The following is a 21590-nucleotide window of genomic DNA, read 5'->3' on the forward strand; positions in this document are numbered from 1 at the left end:
AAGGCTGACCTCGAACTTGAGATCCTCCTGCTCAGCCTCCTAATTACTGGGATTACAGGCATACACAACAACGCCCGGCAAAAATGCTGAGTACTTGCTATGTGTCAGGCATTATCCTAGGTAATGAGTGTCAAGCAGTAATAAAAATAGACATGATATTTGCCTTCATGGAATTTACAGTCTAGTAGGAAAAGAGAATAAATATGCAATTTACAAATTGAATAAGAGAGCTAGGATTAGGGTAGCAGTGAGTGTTGAGAGAAGAGAACCTTTTAGATTGGGTAATCAGAGAATGCCTTTCTGAAGCAACTAAACAGACTTAAATTATGAGAAGCTAGTCATGTGAGAAGTTGGGGGAAAGAATATTAGACATTAAGAGCAATATTTGTTAATGGCCTAAGGTGGGAAACTGCTTGGTGTGTTTGAGGGCTAATAGAGCTAGCAAAAGGTGAAATGAGTGACTGAAAGACATAAAATAATGTTAGACACAGCACTAAACTGCCCAAGACTCACAGGCCATAGGAAGGATCCTGAATTTTAGTCTTAAGTACAAAAGGCATGCATTAAAGGGTTTATACACCAGAGGCATGATCAGCTTTACATTTTTTTAAAAAAAGAATTTAGCCTTTATTTATTTGTTTTTTTAATGTGGTGCTGTGTATCGAACTCACTGCCTCACCCATGCTAGGCAAGCACTCTACCACTGAGCCACAATCCTAGCCCAGGTTTACATTTTTAAAAGATGATCTGATGGTTGTGTAGGTGTATTTACTGCATACATCAAGCTTTACTTGATGAGAGAGAAAAGAAAGAAAGTAACAGTTTAATGATTGGCTGCAAACAACAGTGCCCTCTTGTTGATTTAGTATTTCTCACTCTCCTCTTTGAATGTGTGTTAGACTTTTTTTTTTCCCCCTAAACGTTAAAAATCTTGTTGCTATATGGAGAATGGTCAGGAAAATTAGGAGGTGTTTGTAATCCCAGCAGGGCCAATGGTGGCTTGGACCAATGAGGTAGAATAGAGTGGACTGGGTGGATTTGAGATATATTTCGAAGATAGAATTGGTAACTTGGAGATGAATTGGATGTAGCAGTTGAGGAAGGGAGAGAGAAAAATCAGGAATGACTCTTAGGTTTCTGGCTTGAACAAATCAGTGCAATTTACTGAAGTATCACAATCACAGCAAGTCTTTACATAGTCCATATTATGTGCCAGGCTTAGTTATAAGAACTTTACATATAACAATTCATTTCATTGTTCAATATTATCATGATATTTTGATCAGATATTTATATTTTCCTTAGTTTACAGATGAGAAAACCAAAGAACACAGAGATGGGAAAACTGGGGCATGCAAGGTAATGAGGAGCCATTGGAAGTTTTGAAAGATATGAATCCATTTTTTTTGTAACATCTTTATGATGTACCTGGAGCCAGATTTTTCTAATGTCCTTTATCCCTATATGATTTGCTTAATTTTAATGGGCCATAAATTTAGAATTACCTGTGAGTGGTTACTGACTTGTCAATGAAATTTGGGGAATAGGTCAAGGCTAGTGATAAAGATCTTAAAGTCATATATGCATGATGTTGCTAAACAGTTAAAGTAGAGAAAAGGTATTGAGTATAGAATTAAACTTTAAAAAAAACACAGAGCTGGGGTTGTGGCTCAGTGGTAGAGCCCTTGCCTAGCATGTGTGCGGCACTGGCTTTGATTCTCAGCACCACATAAAATAAATAAAGATATTGTGTCCATCTATACCTAAAAGTATTAAAACAAAAAAAAAAAACCCTGTCACCTCTCTCCCTCAAATGCCATCTTATATTTCTTTTCAGTCTTACTTGAAACTCCTGTTTCTATTTCCTCACCTCCAATTCTTCCTCAGACTTCTGCAGCATGGCTTTGGCCTTCATATTTCTACTTGATATCTTCAGCAGTGACACCAGACAACTCGTTATTGCTAAATTCTGCAAACACTTTTTAGCCCTTCCTTTTCCTCTCTAGCAACTGGTTTTGTTGATCACTTATTTATACATTTATTTATTCAACATATATTGCTTTTGGTGGGGGGATATGTATGTTAGGCTTCAGAGATATGAAGAGATTGAGTAGTCTCTAATCTCATGGAACTCTTAAAAACATCCCAAAGCATCATAGCTTCCTGCTTTTCTCTCTTTCTGGCAATTCCTTCCTTGTCAGTCTTTTTGCATTCCTGATTTTCCCTGTTTATACCCCAAACTCTCACTCTTCACATTTTTCGTGAGTAATGTCAAATACTCCCACAGATTAAATTATCATCTGTAGGCTGATGATTCACAAATATAGCTCAATTACAAATCATTCCTTATGTTCAGACACATATAATCAGCTGCTCTTTGGACATCACTCAAAGCCAACATATATAAAAATGACTCATTATCTCCTAACCTACCCCCAAACTTGTGCCATCTATTATATTTTTCTGTCTTGAGCAAATAGTACCACCATTCATTCCCTTAGTTCTAGTGTCAGACTCCCTGGGTTCAAACCTTAATTTTACCATTTAAATTTCCTATATCTATTAAATAGGAAAGGAAATAGTACCTACATCATTACAGGTTGTGAGGATTTAAATATATAATAAATATAAGGTTCTTAGCAGAGTGACATACAATAAATACCCAATTAATTTTAACTTGATTATAATTAGCTTAAGCCACCCTCTATCCTGTAGCTGGATCACTTCAATAGCTTCTTCTTTTTTTTTTTAAAGAGAGAGAATTTTTAATATTTATTTTTAGTTATCAGCGGACACAACATCTTTGTTTGTATGTGGTGCTGAGGATCAAACCCGGGCTGCACGCATGCCAGGCGAGTGTGCTACCGCTTGAGCCACATCCCCAGCCCTTCAATAGCTTCTTAAGTGATCTCCCGTAAGACTGTGATCCCTTTTTGATAGGAATCATATTTTATTTATAGTTTGGACTCTAGTACAATTCTTGACACATAATAACCCTCAATAAATATTTGTTGGTTGAATAGTGAAGTAAGAGGAGACAGAAAAAAGATGGCTAGAAGTACTTGGGAGGCCTCCTGGGGGTGGTTGTTCATGCCTATAATCCCAGTGATGGTTTGGGAGACTGAGGCAAGAGGATTACAAGTTTGAGTCCACTTTCAGAAACTCATCAAGATCCTGTCTCAAAAAAATAGAAAGTACTGTGGGATGTAGCTCAGTGGTAGAGCACTCCTGGGTTCAGTCCCCAGTAACACCCCCCCTCCTGCCAAAAAAAAAAGTACCTGACAGGTATAGACACAAAAGTTTGAAAAAGCGTAGGAGGATCTGAAAGGTTTGGGATTCATGGTATATTGGTTTATTTTTAAAATAATTTTAAATTGCTGAGGCTGGCCTTGAACTTGCCATCCTCTTGCCTCAGCCTTCTGAGTTGCTGGGATTACAGGTGTGAACAGCAAAAAATACAATTCAAAATTTTCAATCATAGAAATAAATACATGTTCACTGTAGAACACTTGAAAAGTACAGGGAAAATATTAGGAAGAAAATTAAAACTTGTTAGCTATTCACCACTTGTAACATTCTGAATGTTCTTTCCAGCCTTTATTTATATATGGGCTGACACACAAACATACACACATATATCCTCTCTCTCTCTCTCTCTCTCTCTCTCTCTCTCTCTATATATATATATATATATATATATATATATATATATATATATTTTTTTTTACATTCTCTCGTTTTTTTACACCTAGATTTCCAATTTCCTGTATTTTAATAATAGGGAATACTTACACACGAATGTCATATTAAATTTTTACATCTTACTACTTCCCTGAGAAGAAAGTGTTTTAATACTTTTTGACTCTGTGACAGTGGGTGGGCCAAAATGTGAGTTAAAAAAAAAAATCATCGCTTGTTCCTCAACCTCCCTTACATCATAAATAAACCTTAGGGACAACTGGTTTAATTTGCCCATATTAGCCTTGTTCTCAAGTTACATATTCTGGAATCGAGGTCTTAGTTTCTGAAACACTTGTGTAGGCACATCTGTTACACACTAGGGCTTTATCTACTTTATAACATTTAAGATTCGACAAGAGTAAGGTTTTCGGGACAGAAATTCGAACTCAGATCTGATGCTTTCTCAACTTCTTTTTTCCCTTTAACCTCACTCTCCTTGTGTATTCGAGGGCTGTGCCACCATTTTCCATTCCTGAGCCTTGGAGAGGTTTGTCCGTGTTTTGTTTTTTTGAAGGAACAGGATATTTCGCTCGTTCTGAGTTTTCCCTGTGTTTAGGTTTTTTAGAAAATTCCTGTGCGAGGAAACATCCAGAGAATGTTGGTTGGTTTGACATATTCCTTGGACCCAAGCCTAGCCCGGACCAAGTGAAAAGTTCCCGTTTCCCAGGTGACACTGCCGCCTTTCTGGTTCTCCCGCGCACCCCGATGACGTTGCGCGGCGAGGTTCTTTTACGTCAAAGTGCCAGCCCACCGTCTTTGTGCCTGGCAAATTGGGTTTTGCGCAGTGGCTTAGACCTAGAGCAAGAATCGTGACGGGCCGGAAACCATTACAACACCCGGGCTGTGCTCTCTGGCTGCCGCCGCCACCCCCACCCTTGCCTCCGGTGAGTTCACGGCAGCTGGCTTTGGGGTGTGTCCCTAATTGATTGGGGTGGGAGAAAGGGGAACCCCGCGCTGGGTAGGAGTCGGTGGGAGGAAAGAAGCGCGACCGTTGAGGAAGCTGTCGGGTGTGACCGTTGTGAGGAAAGGGTTGGAGAAAGGGTCTCCACCGCGGTGGCTGTTGTGGATTGACGGAAGGCTCGGGTGTGGCAGCAGGTGGCTGGGGGCTTTGGAGGGAAGGTTTGTTTCCAAGTCGGGGTTTAGAGGAACAAGGCCAGGGGTGTGGCCGGTAGATGCTGGAGGCCAAAGGAAAACCATCCTTTTTCCATCCTGCTGGGCGTCGTTCTTCGAGGCTGGGACGTGTCCAACAAGCGAAAGAGAAAAGGAATTTCTCCCAATGGTCCGTCCGTTGAAACCTTGCCTGTCTCCGGTAACTTGAGGTTTAGAGACACCTCTCCCCACTTGATAATGCATGACCATACCCCTAGGGTCTTGCTCACGTTGGGAAAGAGGGGTTTCAGATACTAGGGAGGAAGGGAAACCTCCAGATTGACGCGATATGAAAGAGGGAGAAGCCAATGTGAATACATATTAACCCGGATTTTTCTTCTTCTTCTTCTTCTTCTTCTTCTTTTTTTTTTTTTTTTTTCTGGGTTTAGCAGGAACAGTTTGTTTTGAGAAGGGCTATGGGTAACACTACAAGTAAAGAAACTGGAATTTCTTGTTATTTCCATATTCTTGGAATTCCAAGAATTTGTACTAGTGGTTTTGGGGGCTAGGTTTTTGTTGAAATAACTTGGCTGCTTCTTTATGAAGTAGTGTGAAGGTAGCGAGGATGCTTCATTAAACTTTTGACTTAAATAGAAAGAAAATATGTATTTTTAACTGCCATACAGTTATAATCATTGTTTAAAGGGAATGGCAAAGAAAACGCAATGAGCCCAGGGAGGTAGAATGACTCAAAAAGGTAGTCGGTTGGTTGTAATGAGAAACAATTTAAATTATTAATTGCCTTCCTTGTCGTTATATTGCTTAGCTTCAGGGTACACTTACAAAGTAATAATAGAAAGCAGCAGATGAAGGAGATGCAGCTGTGCAAGAAAAGGTGTAACACATTCTGATGATGACTAAGCTTGGTGGTAAGGTGAGAACTGTTTGCAGGTATCTTAGCAGTCGCAAGCAACTCCCAAAGAAATAGATAATGTGTTCCGAAAACAGCCTCACTGAAAGTTTGGTGGTAAAATTGACCTAAAGCTAACATTTTGACTGTAAATTAAGAGACTCAAGGAGTTCTACTATTTTCATCCTTTTCTTCTTCGAAAGATCAGTGTTTTAGAATATTAGGCACAGGTTTGAACCAAGCTGAACTAGGAGAATATTAGACAGGACACAGTCTCCTTCCTTTCTTCTTTCCCTTCAGGCTGAAGTTTTCCAGAGTTTATTGATATTTTATTAATAATTGGATGTAAAACTTTTGAGCTTCTTTCTGTGTAGTACTGTATTAATATTAGTCTATCATATTTAAATAGAAAACACATGTGATTTTAGCTTTTAAATGTTTCATAATTTCTGATAAGCTAAATGATACCTGAAGATGCTGTTGTCTTTGTGTTATTGTGGAATATTTGATTAAAAATGAACTTAACAGGGGCTGGGGTTGTAGCTTAGCGTTAGAGCGCTCACCTAGCATGTACAAGGCGCTGGGTTTGATCCTCAGTACTGCATAAAAAAATAAATAAAACAAAGGTATTGTTTCCAATTAAAAAATATTTTTTAAAAATGAACTTAACACCTTTCACCTTGTAATAAAAGGTTGCTGGGATGACCCTCCTACTTATAATTTGCTTAACTTTGGCTAGTTTTTCACTATGAACATTAAGCTGTAAAGCCTGACTTTATGAGCAAAGAAGGGTCATCTAATGGTCTTACAATTCTAATTTAGCTGCTATTTCCCAGAGAGCCATTTGACATTAAGATTTAAAAAAAAAAAAAAATTTCCTGACCTTATTCTACCCAAACTATTAATCTTATTTTGCTGTTGAGTTTCTGTTTTGGGGAACTGGAAGGGAGGGAGGAATGGAAAAAGAGGAGGGACTTTTACAACCTATATTTGACAGAAACTAGGCTATGTTAAATCTAGATATATAATCCTGTACAGGGAGGCCTTCTGTGAAAAGCAGTGACATCACACTCTGGCCTAAGAAAAGTGAGAGTGATTATGTGCATTGACTATGGCAGCTTTGTTATTTAACAATGTCCCTAGGCCATACTGTACATAAGTTCTCAAACAGCCAGTGACTTGTCATGGTCTGATCTGGTAAAAAGGTAAAATGAGTTCAAATTCCATCATGGCTTTGCTTTTCTAGGCTTCTCCTGAGAAATAATTTTGTTTTCCCCAGAAGGACTTTGATTTTTTTTTTTAGGCACTTCAACAAATACTTTGTTTTTCTTCAGCTCCATCTTTGGCTTCTAATGCAGAAATTAGTTTTCATCTTTTTTGAATTTTGGCAGTGCCCATATCTGAAAAGTGATTGAGTATATTTCCTTTAAAAATATGAATATGTAATTTTTTTGAGGTGAAATTCACATTATGTAAAATTAACCATTTTAAGATGAACAGTTCAATGGTATTAAGAACATTCACAGTGTTGTGCAACCACCATCTCTTCTCACTTTTTTTGTTTGTTTGTTACTGGGGAATTGAATCCAGGGTTATCTCTGAGCTACATCCCCTGTCCTTTTTATGTATGTATGTATGTATGTATTTACTTTTGGTACTGGGGGTTGACCTAGAGGCACTTTACCACTGAGCCACATCCCTAACCCTTTTTATTTTTTGAAACAGGGTCTCACTAAGTTGCTTAGGGCCTTGCTAAGTTGCTGAGGCTGGTCTCAAACTTGCAATATCCAGCCTCAGCCTCCCTAGTCACTAACCAAGATTATAGGCATATACCACTGTGCTTGGCTCTCACATTTGTTTAGACTTTTGTTTTTCTTGGAGTTTCTTTTGGCTTGGGACAATGAATGACTAACTTGGTACAGTGTTTCTCTGCCAATATGGATAGAGAATATTTTATTATAATTATTTACAATGGTTCCAGTTTAAAAAGAATGTGTTTTATCTCTTCTTGTTGCCATTTTGTTGTTTTGCAGTGCTGGGGATTGAACCCAGGGTTTTGTGCCTGTTAAGTGCTCTACCACTAAGCTACTTCCCTTGCTCCTACCTCTTCTCCTGAGAGCACAGATTCTTAGGTTAGAACTTATACTATGGGCCTCTAAAGATATTTGACTCTCCTTTCTTCCCCAAAATTTTGTGGATATGTACATTTTCCCTAGTTAAGATAAGAACATGATATTCTTACACTGAACATGACAGAAATGTATTCCTCAACATTGAAATTTGTTAGTGGAGATAATGAGTATATGAGTTACTAATAAAGGTATGATTTAAGACTGTCAATTTATTATTTAATAGAACGTGATGAAAATTATTTTTAAGAATGTAATATGTGGCTGTGGGTAGTAGAACACACCTATGATCCCAGTGATTTGGGTGGCTGAGGCAGGAAGATTTCAAGTTTGAGGCTAGTCTCAACAACTTAGTGAGACCCTGTCTCAAAATAAAAAATAAAAAGAGGGGCTAGGGTTGTGACTCAACGGTAGAGCGCTCACCTAGCATGCATGAGGCCCTGGATTCGATCCTCAGCACCACATAAAAATAAACAAAATAAAAGTATTATGTCTAACCAAAAAAACAATAAATATTAAAAAAATAAAATAAAAAGAGCTGGGAGTGTAGCTCAGCCCCCTGGGTTCAATTCCCAGTACAAAAAAAAAAGAAAAAAAGAAAGAAAGAATTTAATGCATGGGTATATGTATGAAAACTTTAAAGGACAAAATGACAAAAGGATTTTATGCAAAACTTTTTCCAAGAAACGGGGGGGAAATTTTTCAAACAAGTTTTTTTTTTAAATCTTAAACAGGTTTTAAGTTTTGACGACCCTATTTAAAATGGCAGAATAGCTTCCTAGATAGATCATAATATATTTGAGAGAGAGAGAGAGCCCTCTTATCAGACTCTGGTAATCTTTTTTTTTTTTCTTTCTCTCATTTTTCGGTATTGGGATTGAATTCAGGGGCACTCTACTACTAAGCCAAATCCCTGGTCCTATTTTGTATTTTATTTAGAGACAAGGTCTCACTGAATTGCTTAGGGCCATGCAGTTGCTGAGGCTGGCTTTGAACTCCCAATCCTCCTGTCTTAGTCTCCCAAGCTGCTAGTATTATAGACATGAGCCACCACCCCTGGCTCTGGTCATCAATTCTGTATATTGTTTTTTTCTGTTTATATATATAAATTCTAGGTAACTTCAAACTTATTTCAAGTCTTTTTTTACATGATGAATTTCTTTCTTTCTGTATCTACTTCACATTTAGTTTGTTATGAATGGATTAAGTGATTATAACATTCTTTGAAATTTTTTTAGAAAGGCATTATGAAAACATTGTATAAGGCAAGCCTTTGTTACAGATTAATTTTTAGTTATATTAAGTATTGGAACAGAAATTTATGCATTCTTCCGTGATGTTTGTGAATTCTAGCTCACTTCTTTTAACAAGGGAATTCAGTGAAGTTCCAGTACAACTTAAAGAACTATTATATTAGGGTCAAGACCATAAATCCTAAATGGCAAGTGAGTGTATGTTTCACTAAATTGTATAAGAAGCACATTTTAGAAATCAGATTTGAATCAAACTTTTTTTATTATTTTGGGTTTTTCTGGCTTTTTTTTTCTTTAATTACATCGATTTGTTTGGCACTTTATTTTTTTCTCCCAGACCCGTATTTATTATTGTTTGCCAAATGTATGAATGCTTGAGTTTGCCAAATATAGTATCTCTCAAGTTGTACTGACTTGATAGTAAAGAGCAAGTATCAGATGTCTTGTCCTGAAATTGATAATAAATATTATTAACGATGGTAGTAAAGAAGAAGATACTCGTTTTTGAGTGCAGAAGGAATATTATTTAAAGAAAAATTGAATATATTTAAAGAAATCAAGTACATGGGACAAAGTCCTAGAGTTTCTCAAATCAAGAAGAATTGTCTCATTATTTTGGAAGAAACATGACCAGTGCATGCTGCTTTTTTTTTTTTTTTTGGTATATAAACTATTTATTAACAGAAAAGGCCTACAGACTCATTTCTTCTTAGATACACCCACGGTGCGGCCGCGGCGCCCAGTGCTCTTAGTGTGCTGGCCTCGGACACGAAGGCCCCAGAAGTGGCGCAGTCCCCTGTGGGCCCTAATCTTCTTCAGTCGCTCTAGGTCCTCCCGGAGTTTATTGTCTAGACCATTGGCCAGAACCTGGCTGTATTTTCCATCCTTTACATCCTTCTGTCTGTTCAAGAACCAGTCTGGGATCTTGTACTGTCGTGGATTCTGCATAATGGTGGTCACACGTTCAACCTCATCTTCAGTGAGTTCTCCAGCCCTCTTGGTGAGGTCAATGTCTGCTTTCCTCAACACCACATGGGCATACCTTCGCCCCACACCCTTAATGGCAGTGATGGCAAAGGCTATTTTCCGCCGCCCATGGATGTTTGTGTTGAGTACTAGCAAAATGTGCTGGAACTTTTCAGGAATCACTAGAGACATGGCGGCAGCAGAGCGGCGGCGTGTAGGCCTCCTGCGGAAGAGCACTGCTTTTGTTTTACTAGTAGAACTTTGTGTCAGTTGGATTAAACTTTTCTGGGTCTCAAGACAGAAGAATTAGGGTTGAGATTGAGATCCATGTTCTTACTAATTTTCTTGTACTTAGTGTGACTGAACAAATATCTCAGTCTTTTGCCTTATTTTTAACTATAAACTGCTATTATTTTTGTCTTTGGGAATACTGTTGGGATAAATGTAGATAATTGGAAATATGAAGGCCACAAATTTAAGAAGATATGTTAGTCTCTTTAAGGTATGTTAGTCTCTCTAGGTGTTGTGAAAGAATAGTATCCTGTTTTAGGCTTTTTTTTTTTTTTTTACTAAAAAGAGCTTCCTTTTATAGAAAAGTGTATGTAGTGTTGACTAGGTTGGCAAAATTGTTTTCTCTTTGATCCTTACACTGCTTCAGAATTTATGCTTTGAAGTGACTCCATCTTGAAACAGGAAATAACCAAATTTTCCTGAATAAAAAGTTATAGGAAGATCTTTCAAAACAAATTTTTTTATTTTATGTGTTTAATTAATTAAAGATATATTTAGGTTTCACTCTTGAAGGCTTTGAGAAGATCATTGTAAACAAAATTACAAAGTCAAGCAGGGTATGGTGGTGAACACTTGTAATCCCAGTGACTCGGGAGGATGAAACAGAAGGGTTGAAAATTCAAACCCAGCCTCAGAAGTTTAGCGAGGCCCTAAGCCATTTAGCCAGACCCTGTCTCAAAAGAAAAAAAAGGCTAGATGTGTGGCTCACTGGTAAAGTGCCCCAGTTCAATTCCTGGTACCAATAATAATAATAATTTACAAAGCCATAATAGATTCAGATTATTACCACATTCCTTTGGGCCTTTAGACTTTGTCCCTAGTAGCTCCTTGAGCCAGGAGTTATATATATATTTTTTATCCATCTCTGCAATTACCAATTTGGGTGGTAAGGAAGAAGACATTCTTAAATATTATTAAAATTAACTGAATGTTCTTAAAATTAATCAGATGCCTTAATGGATATATACAGCATGAATAAATAATTTTTTTTCTCTTGCTACAGGTGCACATTAAAGATCCAAAATCATGACTGACTCCAAGTACTTTACAACAAATAAAAAGGGTAAGTAGGAAAACCTGGTTAAATTTTGGAGATTTTTCAAAGTTGTGGTGTTTTTTTTCCTTTGTGTGTATACTAGGGATTGAAGCCAGGGGTGCTCTACCACTGAGCTGTATCCTCATCCCTTTTACCTAGTTTTTTTTTTTCAGTTGTCAGTGCCTTATTGTTATTTATATGCAGTGCTAAGAATTGAACACAGTTCCTTACACATGCTAGGCAAGCGCTCTACCACTAAGCTATAACTCCTGCCTCACTTTTACTTATTTTGAGATGTGGCCTTGCTGAGTTGCCCAGGCTGTCTTAAACCTGGCAATCCCCCTGCCACATACTCTTGAGTCACTAGGATTATAGGCCAGCTTTTTATTTTTTAGGGGGGTGGGTTGCTGCTAAGGATCTAACCCCAGGGCTTTGTGCATGCTAGGCAAGTGCTCTACTACTGAGTACCCTTTTGGCTTGAAATCATTGAATTACCTTATTAAAGAAGTGAGTTAGAACTCACAGGCAACATAAAATACAGTTGTATAAACCTCTTACTGTCTGCAGGTTTAGCTAAGTTTTCAGATTGCAAAATCCTACCTTCATTTATCACATTCATTTATTTAGTAAACATTTATTGAGTATATACAAGTCACATTCACTTAATACCCTAATGTTGGTGGAGTTTCTGATTAGATACCCTAATTTCATTGAGTCAGATTAGGTACAGAGGACACCTAGTACACAAATCTTGGTTTCTAAATACCATATTCCATTATATGAACCAGACTCCTTGGAGAAATAACTAATTCCAAGGCTGGATTGAGGGAATGTACAAATTGAACATGAACATCTTGTGCCAGAATATAAGGAAGTGCTCAAAAAATGATTGGTATGTCAGGGAGCACAATAGCCTAAAGGGATTGCTACTGGCAAAGTTTAGAGTAATTTGAGCAATAAAGTCATCACAGGCCAGGCATGGTGGTGCACGCCTGTAATCCCCTGGAAGACTGAGGCAGGCGGATCAAAAATTCAAAGCCAGCCTTAGCAATTTAGAGAGGTCCTAAGCAATTTAGCCAGACCCCATCTCAAAATAAAAAGGGCCAGGGATGAGACTCCGTATCATCATTGCAGGCCAGCTTTTTATTTTTTAGGGGGGTGGGTTGCTGCTAGGGATCCAACCCCAGGTTGAACGCCTCTGTATCAAAATAAATAAATAAATAAAATAAAAAGTCATAGATCATAGCCCATTAAATAATAATAAATCACAATACACAGAGGCATAGATCGTAAATTAGGCGAGAGTTGTCAGTGAATGCTAAAACTTGCAGGTGAAAGTTTGATGAAGAACAGATATTTCCATAGTTTCCAAGTATCTTTTCACAGATTACTAATTACAAAGGGAAAAATATTTACAGTGTCAAAATCTAGCAGTTACAACTTTAACCAAGTATTCATGTTAATATCAGCAATACTGGAATAAACTTATATCATTTACCTTTGGGTATGATATACTGAGAAGACCATTCTATTACTTTAACAATTAGCTTGCCCACAATTTATGACTTCAGGGCAATCATGAGGGAAGGGATTCTATATGCTGGGTGACCTGTTAAAAAAAAGTTATGTGCTGGAGTTGTGGCTCAGCAGTAGAGTGCTTGCCTAGCACGTGCGGGGCCCTGAGTTTGATTCTCAGCACTACATTAAAAATAAATAAAATAAAGGTATTGTGTCCAATTACAACTTAAAAAAGTAAATATTTTTTTAAAAAAAAAGTTGTGGGCTGGGATTGTGGCTCAGCCGTAGGGCGCTTGCCTCGCATGAGTGGTACCCAGGTTCGATCCTCACCACATAAAAATAAAGGCATTGTGTTGTGTCCATCTACACCTAAAATAAATAAATAAATATTAAAAAACAAAGTTGGGGCTGGGGATGTGGCTCAAGCGGTAGCGCGCTTGCCTGGCATGCGTGCGGCCCGGGTTCGATCCTCAGCACCACATACAAACAAAAATGTTGTGTCCGCCGAAAATTTAAAATAAATAAATATTAAAAAAATAAATAAATAAAAAAAAATAAATAAAAAACAAAGTTGTAATGCAAACAGACTTTTGAATTAAAGGAAACTAAAGAGACATGACAATAAATGTAATGCGTAATCCCAAACTGAAGATTGCTCCAGAGTTGGAAATGGAGTGGGAATCAAGTTTGAGAACTTGAAATAAGGTCTATAGATTAGATGATGATGTTAATATAATAGTGTTTTAATCATTGTATTAAGGTTATATAAAATAATTTCCTTTTCTTAGAAAACACTGGTAAGTGTATGAATATGTCACAATAAATCCCATTATTTATATTTGTAATGCACCAATAAAAATGAATTAAAAAGAAAAAAGATTCACTGATGTATGTATTTAGAGCTAAAGAGGTATGATGTCTGCAGTTTACTATTAAATAGTGTAGGGAAAAGGTATATATAAATGCACAGAAGGACTGGAGATGTGGCTCAGTGGTAGAGTATTTGCCTAGCATGTGTGAGGTCCTGGGTTTGATCTCTGGCACCACTGGGAGAAAAAAATGCAGAGAAAATTGTAAAGGAAATGTGGCAAAATATTAACAGAGGAATCTTACAACTTTAAAACTGAAGTTTTTAAAAAAAATTAAAAAGCATAGTAGCCTGGAGTAAATAAGGAGCACCAGAACATTTTCCAGAATACTCAAGCAGTCTGTCATATTTCATCATTTGTGATATATATAGTTGAAAAAATTCTGTTATAATTCAGAAAGCCCATTAGTGAGTTGTTTAATTATATCAACTACTAATCAACCTTGTATGAATGTCACAATAAATCCCCTTATTTATATTTATAATGCACCAATAAAAATGAATTAAAAAGAAAAAAGATGATGATGTTAATATAACAGTGTTTTAACCTTTCAATCTTGTCCACATATTACGGTTGCCCAGAGAACTTAAAACAATATTGATGCCTTATCCCAACTTCAGAAAACCTGATTTCAGTGGTCTGGGTGAGGAGATTTTAAAAGCTCCCTGGATTATTTTAACGTGTGTAGCCAGGATTGAGAACCATTTCTACCTGTTGGCAATGCTTGGTAGGTTTGATCAGGAAGGAAGAGAAGATATGAATTTAATAAAGTTATGTTATATGAAATACCTTGCTCCCTTTAGTACCCCTCTTTGGCTTTACCCAATTTCTTCCTCCCAATATGTATTATTTACACCTATAAAAGTCATAGCCCTTTATCATTCATTTCAGCTTTTCCTGACTTTCTTATTATTTGGAGATGTATTTATTTTTTCTTCGGTTAACTTTTTGTGTATTTTCTATAATGACATGAAGAGATCTTCAAAAATCTTCATTTTACTATTCAAACTTTCTCTTGAAGGGGTCTTGGTGACCATTTTTATTCAGGCATTTTTAAAAGTCTAAGATTTAGAAATTGATTCACGCTAGATAAATACCACATTTAAAAAAAAAAAGGGCAGACTCTGTTCCATTTGCTTCCTGCAACGCCCACCAGTACTGCCAGTGGAACATATTCTTTAAATTTATGCTATTGGAACTAGAATAATTTCAGTTACATCCTGTTTTGATTCTGCAACTCCTGATGCTATTCACACTTTTTTTCTGAAACCCTGCTGTTTGTCTTTTACTGTTCCCAGAAGTAAATGATGGAAACCCTAAGACTTAACTGGATTTGGCAGCATAGACTTGGTGAAGAGAAAAATGACTCTTTAGAGGGCCTAGCTTTTCTGCTCTGATATTTTTTTTTTTTTAACTGTCAATAACAGTGATTTTGTAACAGTTTGCTTGCCTTTTGGGATGGATATTAATGAAACAAGCCTTTCTAGTGCTCATTTTATCAATTTCATCCTTCCCACTTAAGGGCTTCAGGGAGATGACTAGTGTACAGTCATACTGATGAATTAGGTCTGGTTAAAAAGAACACTGAAAATTGTCTTGAAGATGGAGAAAAATAAGACAAGTTGTATCAAGTTTAGGGATATAGATGGAAGGTAGAGATGGAATCAGCCTTTTTCTCATGGGCCACGTGTTGAGTTTTTGGTTGTCTTACCACCCCTTTAATTTTAAAACAGATGAGGATTATTACCTTCTTTTTTATTTTGTCCTTGGCATCCTGAAAAAAGGTGAACCAGGAGACTGGGCCTTAAAAGTGGTGATAGTTCCTGGCATTTCACAGTGTAGACTCCTTAACAGGAGTATAACGTGTAACATTCATGATTATACGTTTAGGTGGGGCATATAGCTCAAGATCATACTTTTAGAAATGAGCCTAATTTATACCATTGCCACTTCAAAATATGATTGTCAGATTGATTGAATAGGGTCGGACCTAAAAACCCTTTAACTTATTAAGGTACTGACTGATTTAGAGCAGTGGTTCTGAACCCTAGTTGTGTATTAGAATCACTTGGAGGAACCTTTAAAAAGAGAAAAGTAAAGCCAGTCACAGTGGCACATGCCTATAATCCCAAGGACTCAGAAGGCTGAAGCAGGAGGACTGTAAGTTCAAAGCCATCCTCAGCAACTTAGGCCCAGACCTTGTCTCAAAATAAAAAGTAAAAAGTGTTGGGGATGTGGCTCAGTGATTAAGTGCCCCTGAGTTCAATCCCTGGTACCCAAAAAGAAAGAAAAAGTAAGAGTTCTTCTTGATATTCTGATTCATTTGGTTCATATGGAGCCTAAGCATTGTTATTGTTAAATATTTCTGACAGTAGTAGGGTGTGGCCAAGGTTTAGCACATCTGGATTTGAGAGTCAGGAGACAGTGATAAGCCCAACTCTTATCACTAACCATTTTGTAACCTTCAACTTCTTCTTTATCTGTAAATTTGGGAGCGGGTATATGAGATGATACATATTTCTTCTGGTTTGAAAACACTGATTTTTAAACCTGCTCCTTGCCTACATTTATTTTCTTCTGAGGACCTTAAAATTCTGATGGGAGGTGATACCTCAGTTATTGTTCTGTTCCCATCATAAGTACATATCATGATGTTTACTTTTTCCTACTTTTATGGTTCCCAAAGATCTGGATTTCACCTTAAGTTAGGTCATAACTGAAAAGGTCTTAGAAACATTTGTGGTGTCCTTATCAGTGGGTTAGTAAATATTCTAGAACTTTGAAGTTTACATACCTATAATTTTTTATTTTAATTGCTGCCATGTTATCCTGGTGTAACTGCATAATATAATGTGTTCTACTCTGGTTATCTGGTTCTGGAACCTCACCCATTTGTTCTTATCTCTTGTAGGAGAAATCTTTGAATTAAAAGCTGAACTCAACAATGAAAAGAAAGAAAAGCGGAAGGAGGCTGTGAAGAAAGTGATTGCTGCTATGACTGTGGGGAAGGATGTTAGGTAAGAGAGTATTCACTAATGCTATTGATTCATACCCCATTTTATGGCCTTTGCTGCTTTTCTTTAAAATCATAGACCCACTGCATCCAATGGTGTGTGCCTGTAGTTCCAGCTATTGGGGAGGCTGAGGCTGGAGAATTGCCTGAGAATAAGAGTTTGAAGCCAGCGTGGGGACCTTGCCTCTTCCAACTTAAGTATTTTGTTTGTTTTTTAGAAGAGTGAAATGACTTGATTTTGTTGCATATAGATAGCATAAAACATCCTGAGTACTGGCACAGTTACAAATCTGTCGATTGAGGAAATTTTAGAAGATGATAAAAATATACTGAGAAGTAGAAGTTCACATATTCTTTAATTTGCTCAAGCCAGTACCCTCAACTTAACAATTCCACATTTTTGAATTTAAGATGGAAATCTGTCTTAACAAATTTGATCAGATTTTTTGTTTGTTTCTGTAATTTAATGAGACCATTTGAAAATAAGTAAGGATTATCTTTAGGCCCTGTGGATTCCAAAGGCCCTTTCATGAGATCAAAGCTATGTTTAAAATAATGCTTAGAAGTTACTTACCTTTTTCATCATTTTTATGTTTGCACTGATGGTATGAAACAGCTGTGGGTAAAACTGTTAGTGTTTTAGTATGAATCAAGGAGTGGTGCTGGCCATAGCAGTCATTATATTTGTTACTACAACATACTTGGGAACACCCTTCATGAAGCATTAAAATTCTATTAAAACTTTAACTTTTTAAATGAGAGTGTGTTAGAAATTCATTAACTGACTTTGGTTTTCTTGGCTTTGTGCATATTAAACCTGGTATTTCTATTGATAAAATATTTTAGTTTCTTATGCTGCTTCAGTTTGATAGTCTTCTATAGTAAAGGTTTTAATAAAAAAAAAAAAACCTTAAATTTTGAATACAAATTTTTATAATTTATGGAATGAAATGGGAATTACTTATACTTTTCCTGCATTGTGAAGTGTGATGGTTGAGAAAACACTCTGTGTGATTGTTTGAATTGCAGAAACCATTTTTATGTGAAAGAATGATTGACAAGATATATTTAATCAGACTTTAGTATTTGGGATGCATTTTATCAAAAATGAACCTATCATTTCAAGGGGAAAAAATTGACAGTAGATAAATTTCAAGCTTTAAAGTAAAATTTGCAGTTTTGGAAAATTTGTGTCTCTCATAATTTAGTTCAATAGATTTCTAATACCTAAACACTTCTCTAATGAGATTGTTTGTGAAATTGATAAATGTGATTATTTGCTGTGATATAATGAAATATGTTAACATTGGAAGGATCTGAAAACTCAGTGAACCAATATTTTCTAAATGACCAATGCACGTATCATAAAATTTTGCATGGGTAAAAAATCCATTCAAAATGTATGATAAGTGAATGGATTTTAATGCATCCAAGTACAAAAGGCTTATCCATATGGTTTCAGACTTCACATTGTAAATATCTTAAGAAAGTTCTATTTATAAGCTAAAAAAGTGAAAAACCCTCATTTTGTAGTTTTGATGTAGTGTCAAAAAAGAATATCCATTTGACCCAGCTATCCTACTCCTCAGTCAGGACTTAAAAACAGCATACTATAGTGACATAGACACACCAATGTTCATAGCAGCTTAGTTCACAATAGCTAAACTGTGGAAACCAACTTAGATGCCCCTCAACAGATGAATGGATAGAGAAACTGTGGTATGTATATACAATGGAATATTTTTCAGCAGTACAGAGACAGTGTCTCACTAAGTTGCTGAGGTCTTGCTGAATTGCTGAGGCTGACCTTGAACTTGTGATCCTCCTGCCTCAGCCTCCCAAGTTGCTGAGATTATAGGTGTGAGCCACTGTGGCTTGCTATTTGTATGGGGGAGGGGCATTTCTAGGGTACTTTTTTTTGGTACCAGGGATTGAACCCAGGGAGACTTAACCACTGAGCCACATGCCCAGCTCTTTTTTTTTTTTTAACATCTTATTTAGAAACAGTCTCACTGAGTTGCCTCAGGCCTTGCTGAATTGCTGAGGCTGGCTTTGAATTCATGATCCTCCTGCCTCAGCCTCCCTAGTTTCTGGGATTATAGGCATGTACCATTATCCCTGCTGGGTATTTATATTCTTAATGGCTGCCATTCCAAGTAAAATGAAATGAAATCTCATTCTAGTTTTGATTTGCATTTCCCTAATTGCTAAAGACATTGAACATAGATGTATATATTAAAGGCAGTACAATTTCTACAAAAGAAGGATTCAAGCATAGGAATTTTGCCAAGAACTCTTCTTGGAAGAGATGCAGAATGAGTTGTTCCTGGAAAGAGCACAAACAGAATATAAAGAGATTAGCTATTTGTAGATTATCATAGTTCAGTCTCTCCTGCGAGTAATGTCAAGCTCAGCATCGTCCAGTAGACATACAATGTGAGCTGCATATGTAATTTTTAAAGAAATGGATGAAACTAATTTTAATAAATTTTATTTGATCTATTATATCTAGAATATTATTTCAGCATATGATCAATATAAATATTTTGTGCCTGTGTGTGGTACTAGGAATTAACCTAGGAGCTTTCTATTATTCTCAGCCCTTTTTAAATTTTTATTTATTTATTTATTTTGGTAATGGGAATTGAATCCAAGGGTGTTTTACCAGTGAGTTACATTACGAGTATCTTATCCCCACCTTTTTTTGAGACAGGGTCTCACTAAATTCCTGAGGCTGGCCTTGAACTTGGGATTCTCCTGCCTTATCCTTCTGAGTTGCTGGAATTACAGCCTGCACAGTCATGCCAGTCAATATAAACAATTTTTTAAAAATTGTTTTTGTTGATGGACCTTTATTTTATTCATTTATTTATATATGGTACTGAGAATTGAATGCAGTGCCTCACACATGCAAGGCAAGCACTCTACCACTGAGCCATAACCCCAGCCCAACATAAACAATTTTAAAAGAGATAGTCTATCACACACAGTCTTCAAAATCCAGTGCTTTATATCATTTCTCAGTTTGGACTAGCCACATGTGACCAGTGCCTACCATATTGGAAAGTTTATGTTTCTAGCTTTATAAGTTGGTACTTAACAGTTTTTTCCTCTAGAATTTAAACTGTTAAATCTTGGTCTTATGTGGGTTGTTAGAATTATTTAGGATCTTTAGTTTATAATGGGTTAATGCTCCATATTAATTACTGGTTTTAAAGTCATTCTGCATATGAGCTATTTTTCTAGAAAAGGGAAAGAAAACTCATTTTGGAGTATTTATTAAATATCAACATGTGCCTGAAACTATGAGAGATATTGTACAGATAAAGTAAACAGTTTGCTGCCTTTCAAAACAGAAGTCAGTGCTTCACTGGAGATGTGATAGATTCTTTGAATTTGCAGTCTATCTTGCCTTTTGTAAATAATTCCTATTTCTGGGGCTGGGGATATGGCTCAAGCGGTAGCGCGCTCGCCTGGCATGCGTGCGGCCCGGGTTCGATCCTCAGTACCACATACCAACAAAGATGTTGTGTCTGCCAAGAACTAAAAAATAAATATTTAAAAAAAAAATAATAATTCCTATTTCTGTACCCTGTATTTGTGTGTGTACAGGAGCTATACCATGGAACTATTTTAGTCATTCTCTTAATTTTCTGTATAAATATACTGACAGTTTTTTTTTCTTCTATACTATTGTAAGATATTTAGGAATATGTTTATAAAGTACCTTAATAAAACCTTAGAGGTAGGTTAATTTCTAACTTTCCATAGTTAACCTGAATTTTTTCTTTCTTGTTTGTTTCTTTCACAGTACTGGGGATGGAACCCAGGGGCACTCTACCACTGAACTATATGCCCAGCTCTTTTATTTATTTATTTTGAAACAGAATCTCACTAAGTTGCAGAACCTAGCCTCAATCTTGTAATCTTGCTCCCTCAACCTTCCAATTCATTGGGATTAGAGGCATGTGCCACCCCTGTCAGTCTCTTTAATACATTTTTATAACATAGTTATACTTTAAAATCCAACAAACTCATGGGCTGGGGATGTGGCTCAGTGGTAGACCACTTTCCTTGCATGCGCAAGGCCCTTTGTATTCAATTACCAACACTGCTAAATAAATAAATAAAATCCAACAAGCTTAATTCTCCAAGCTAATGGTGTTACTTTGTGAATAGAAACACAGATAGTTTTCCTGTGGCTTAGAGGAGAATGTAAATTATGAAATTACTAGAACTTGGGAAAGGTATAAAATACTTTTATATTTGATTCACTCACAAATTTTTTGTTGTTGTTGTTAATATCAGGGATTGAACCCAGAGGGTCTTAATCACATCTCCAGCCCTTTTTAAAAAAAAAATTTTAAAGATGTTGTTGAACCTTTATTTTATTCATTTATTTATATGTAGTGCTGAGAATCAAACCCAGTGCATGATAGGCATGCACTCTACCATTGAGCCATAGCCCCAGCCCCCACAGCCCTTTTTATTTTTAATATTGAGACAGTGTCTTGCGAAATTGCTTTGCAAGAGTTTCGCTAAATTGACACTCACATTTTCATTTGAGTGAATGTGTAATGTTAAAAAGAAAAATAAGCTGGGTGCAGTGGCACACCCCTGTAATCTCAGTGCTCAGGAGGCTGAGGCATCAGCCAGCCTCAGCAATTAAGTGAGGCTCTAAACAGCCTTGTGAGATCCTGTCTCAAAAAAATAGGGGAAGTAGGGAGTTTGGAATATGGCTCAGTGGTTATTCACCCTGGGTTCAATCGCTAGTA

The 21590-nt window shown here is 36.6% G+C and overlaps 2 protein-coding genes and 1 non-coding gene across 6 annotated transcripts in view; 2 read left to right on the top strand and 1 right to left on the bottom strand.

The window, feature by feature from the left end:
* Ap2b1 (adaptor related protein complex 2 subunit beta 1) overlaps nucleotides 1–21590 on the top strand; it is a 113901-nt gene that overhangs the window by 2669 nt on the left and 89642 nt on the right. Inside the window, exons 1-3 of one of the 4 annotated variants that reach the window (XM_027923815.2) lie at nucleotides 4506–4625; nucleotides 11383–11442; nucleotides 16714–16819. In XM_027923815.2, coding sequence (XP_027779616.1) covers nucleotides 11406–11442; nucleotides 16714–16819 — 143 coding nt within the window. In that variant the 5' untranslated portion in view covers nucleotides 4506–4625; nucleotides 11383–11405. Of the gene's footprint in view, nucleotides 1–4505; nucleotides 4626–4729; nucleotides 4837–11382; nucleotides 11443–16713; nucleotides 16820–21590 lie in introns of those variants that run through there. The other 3 variants (XM_027923818.2, XM_027923816.2, XM_071603566.1) reach the window with 3 other exon arrangements.
* Nucleotides 9782–10309, bottom strand: LOC114082713 (small ribosomal subunit protein uS13-like). Its single transcript, XM_034635409.2, has one exon. It carries the CDS (start codon nucleotides 10278–10280, stop codon nucleotides 9822–9824), a length of 459 nt encoding a protein of 152 aa, XP_034491300.2. The 5' UTR covers nucleotides 10281–10309; the 3' UTR covers nucleotides 9782–9821.
* Nucleotides 17524–17655, top strand: LOC114082723 (small nucleolar RNA SNORA8). Its single transcript, XR_003581022.1, has one exon. It is a non-coding gene; the product is annotated as a small nucleolar RNA SNORA8 (small nucleolar RNA).

Source organism: Marmota flaviventris, chromosome 17 (assembly GCF_047511675.1).
Source record: "Marmota flaviventris isolate mMarFla1 chromosome 17, mMarFla1.hap1, whole genome shotgun sequence".
In the NCBI taxonomy this organism is placed as follows: Eukaryota; Metazoa; Chordata; class Mammalia; order Rodentia; family Sciuridae; genus Marmota; species Marmota flaviventris.

Coding starts and splice junctions, on each gene's coding strand:
- LOC114082713 (XM_034635409.2), bottom strand. CDS start 10,280: ATGTCTCTAGTGATTCCTGAAAAGTTCCAGCACATTTTGCTAGTACTC.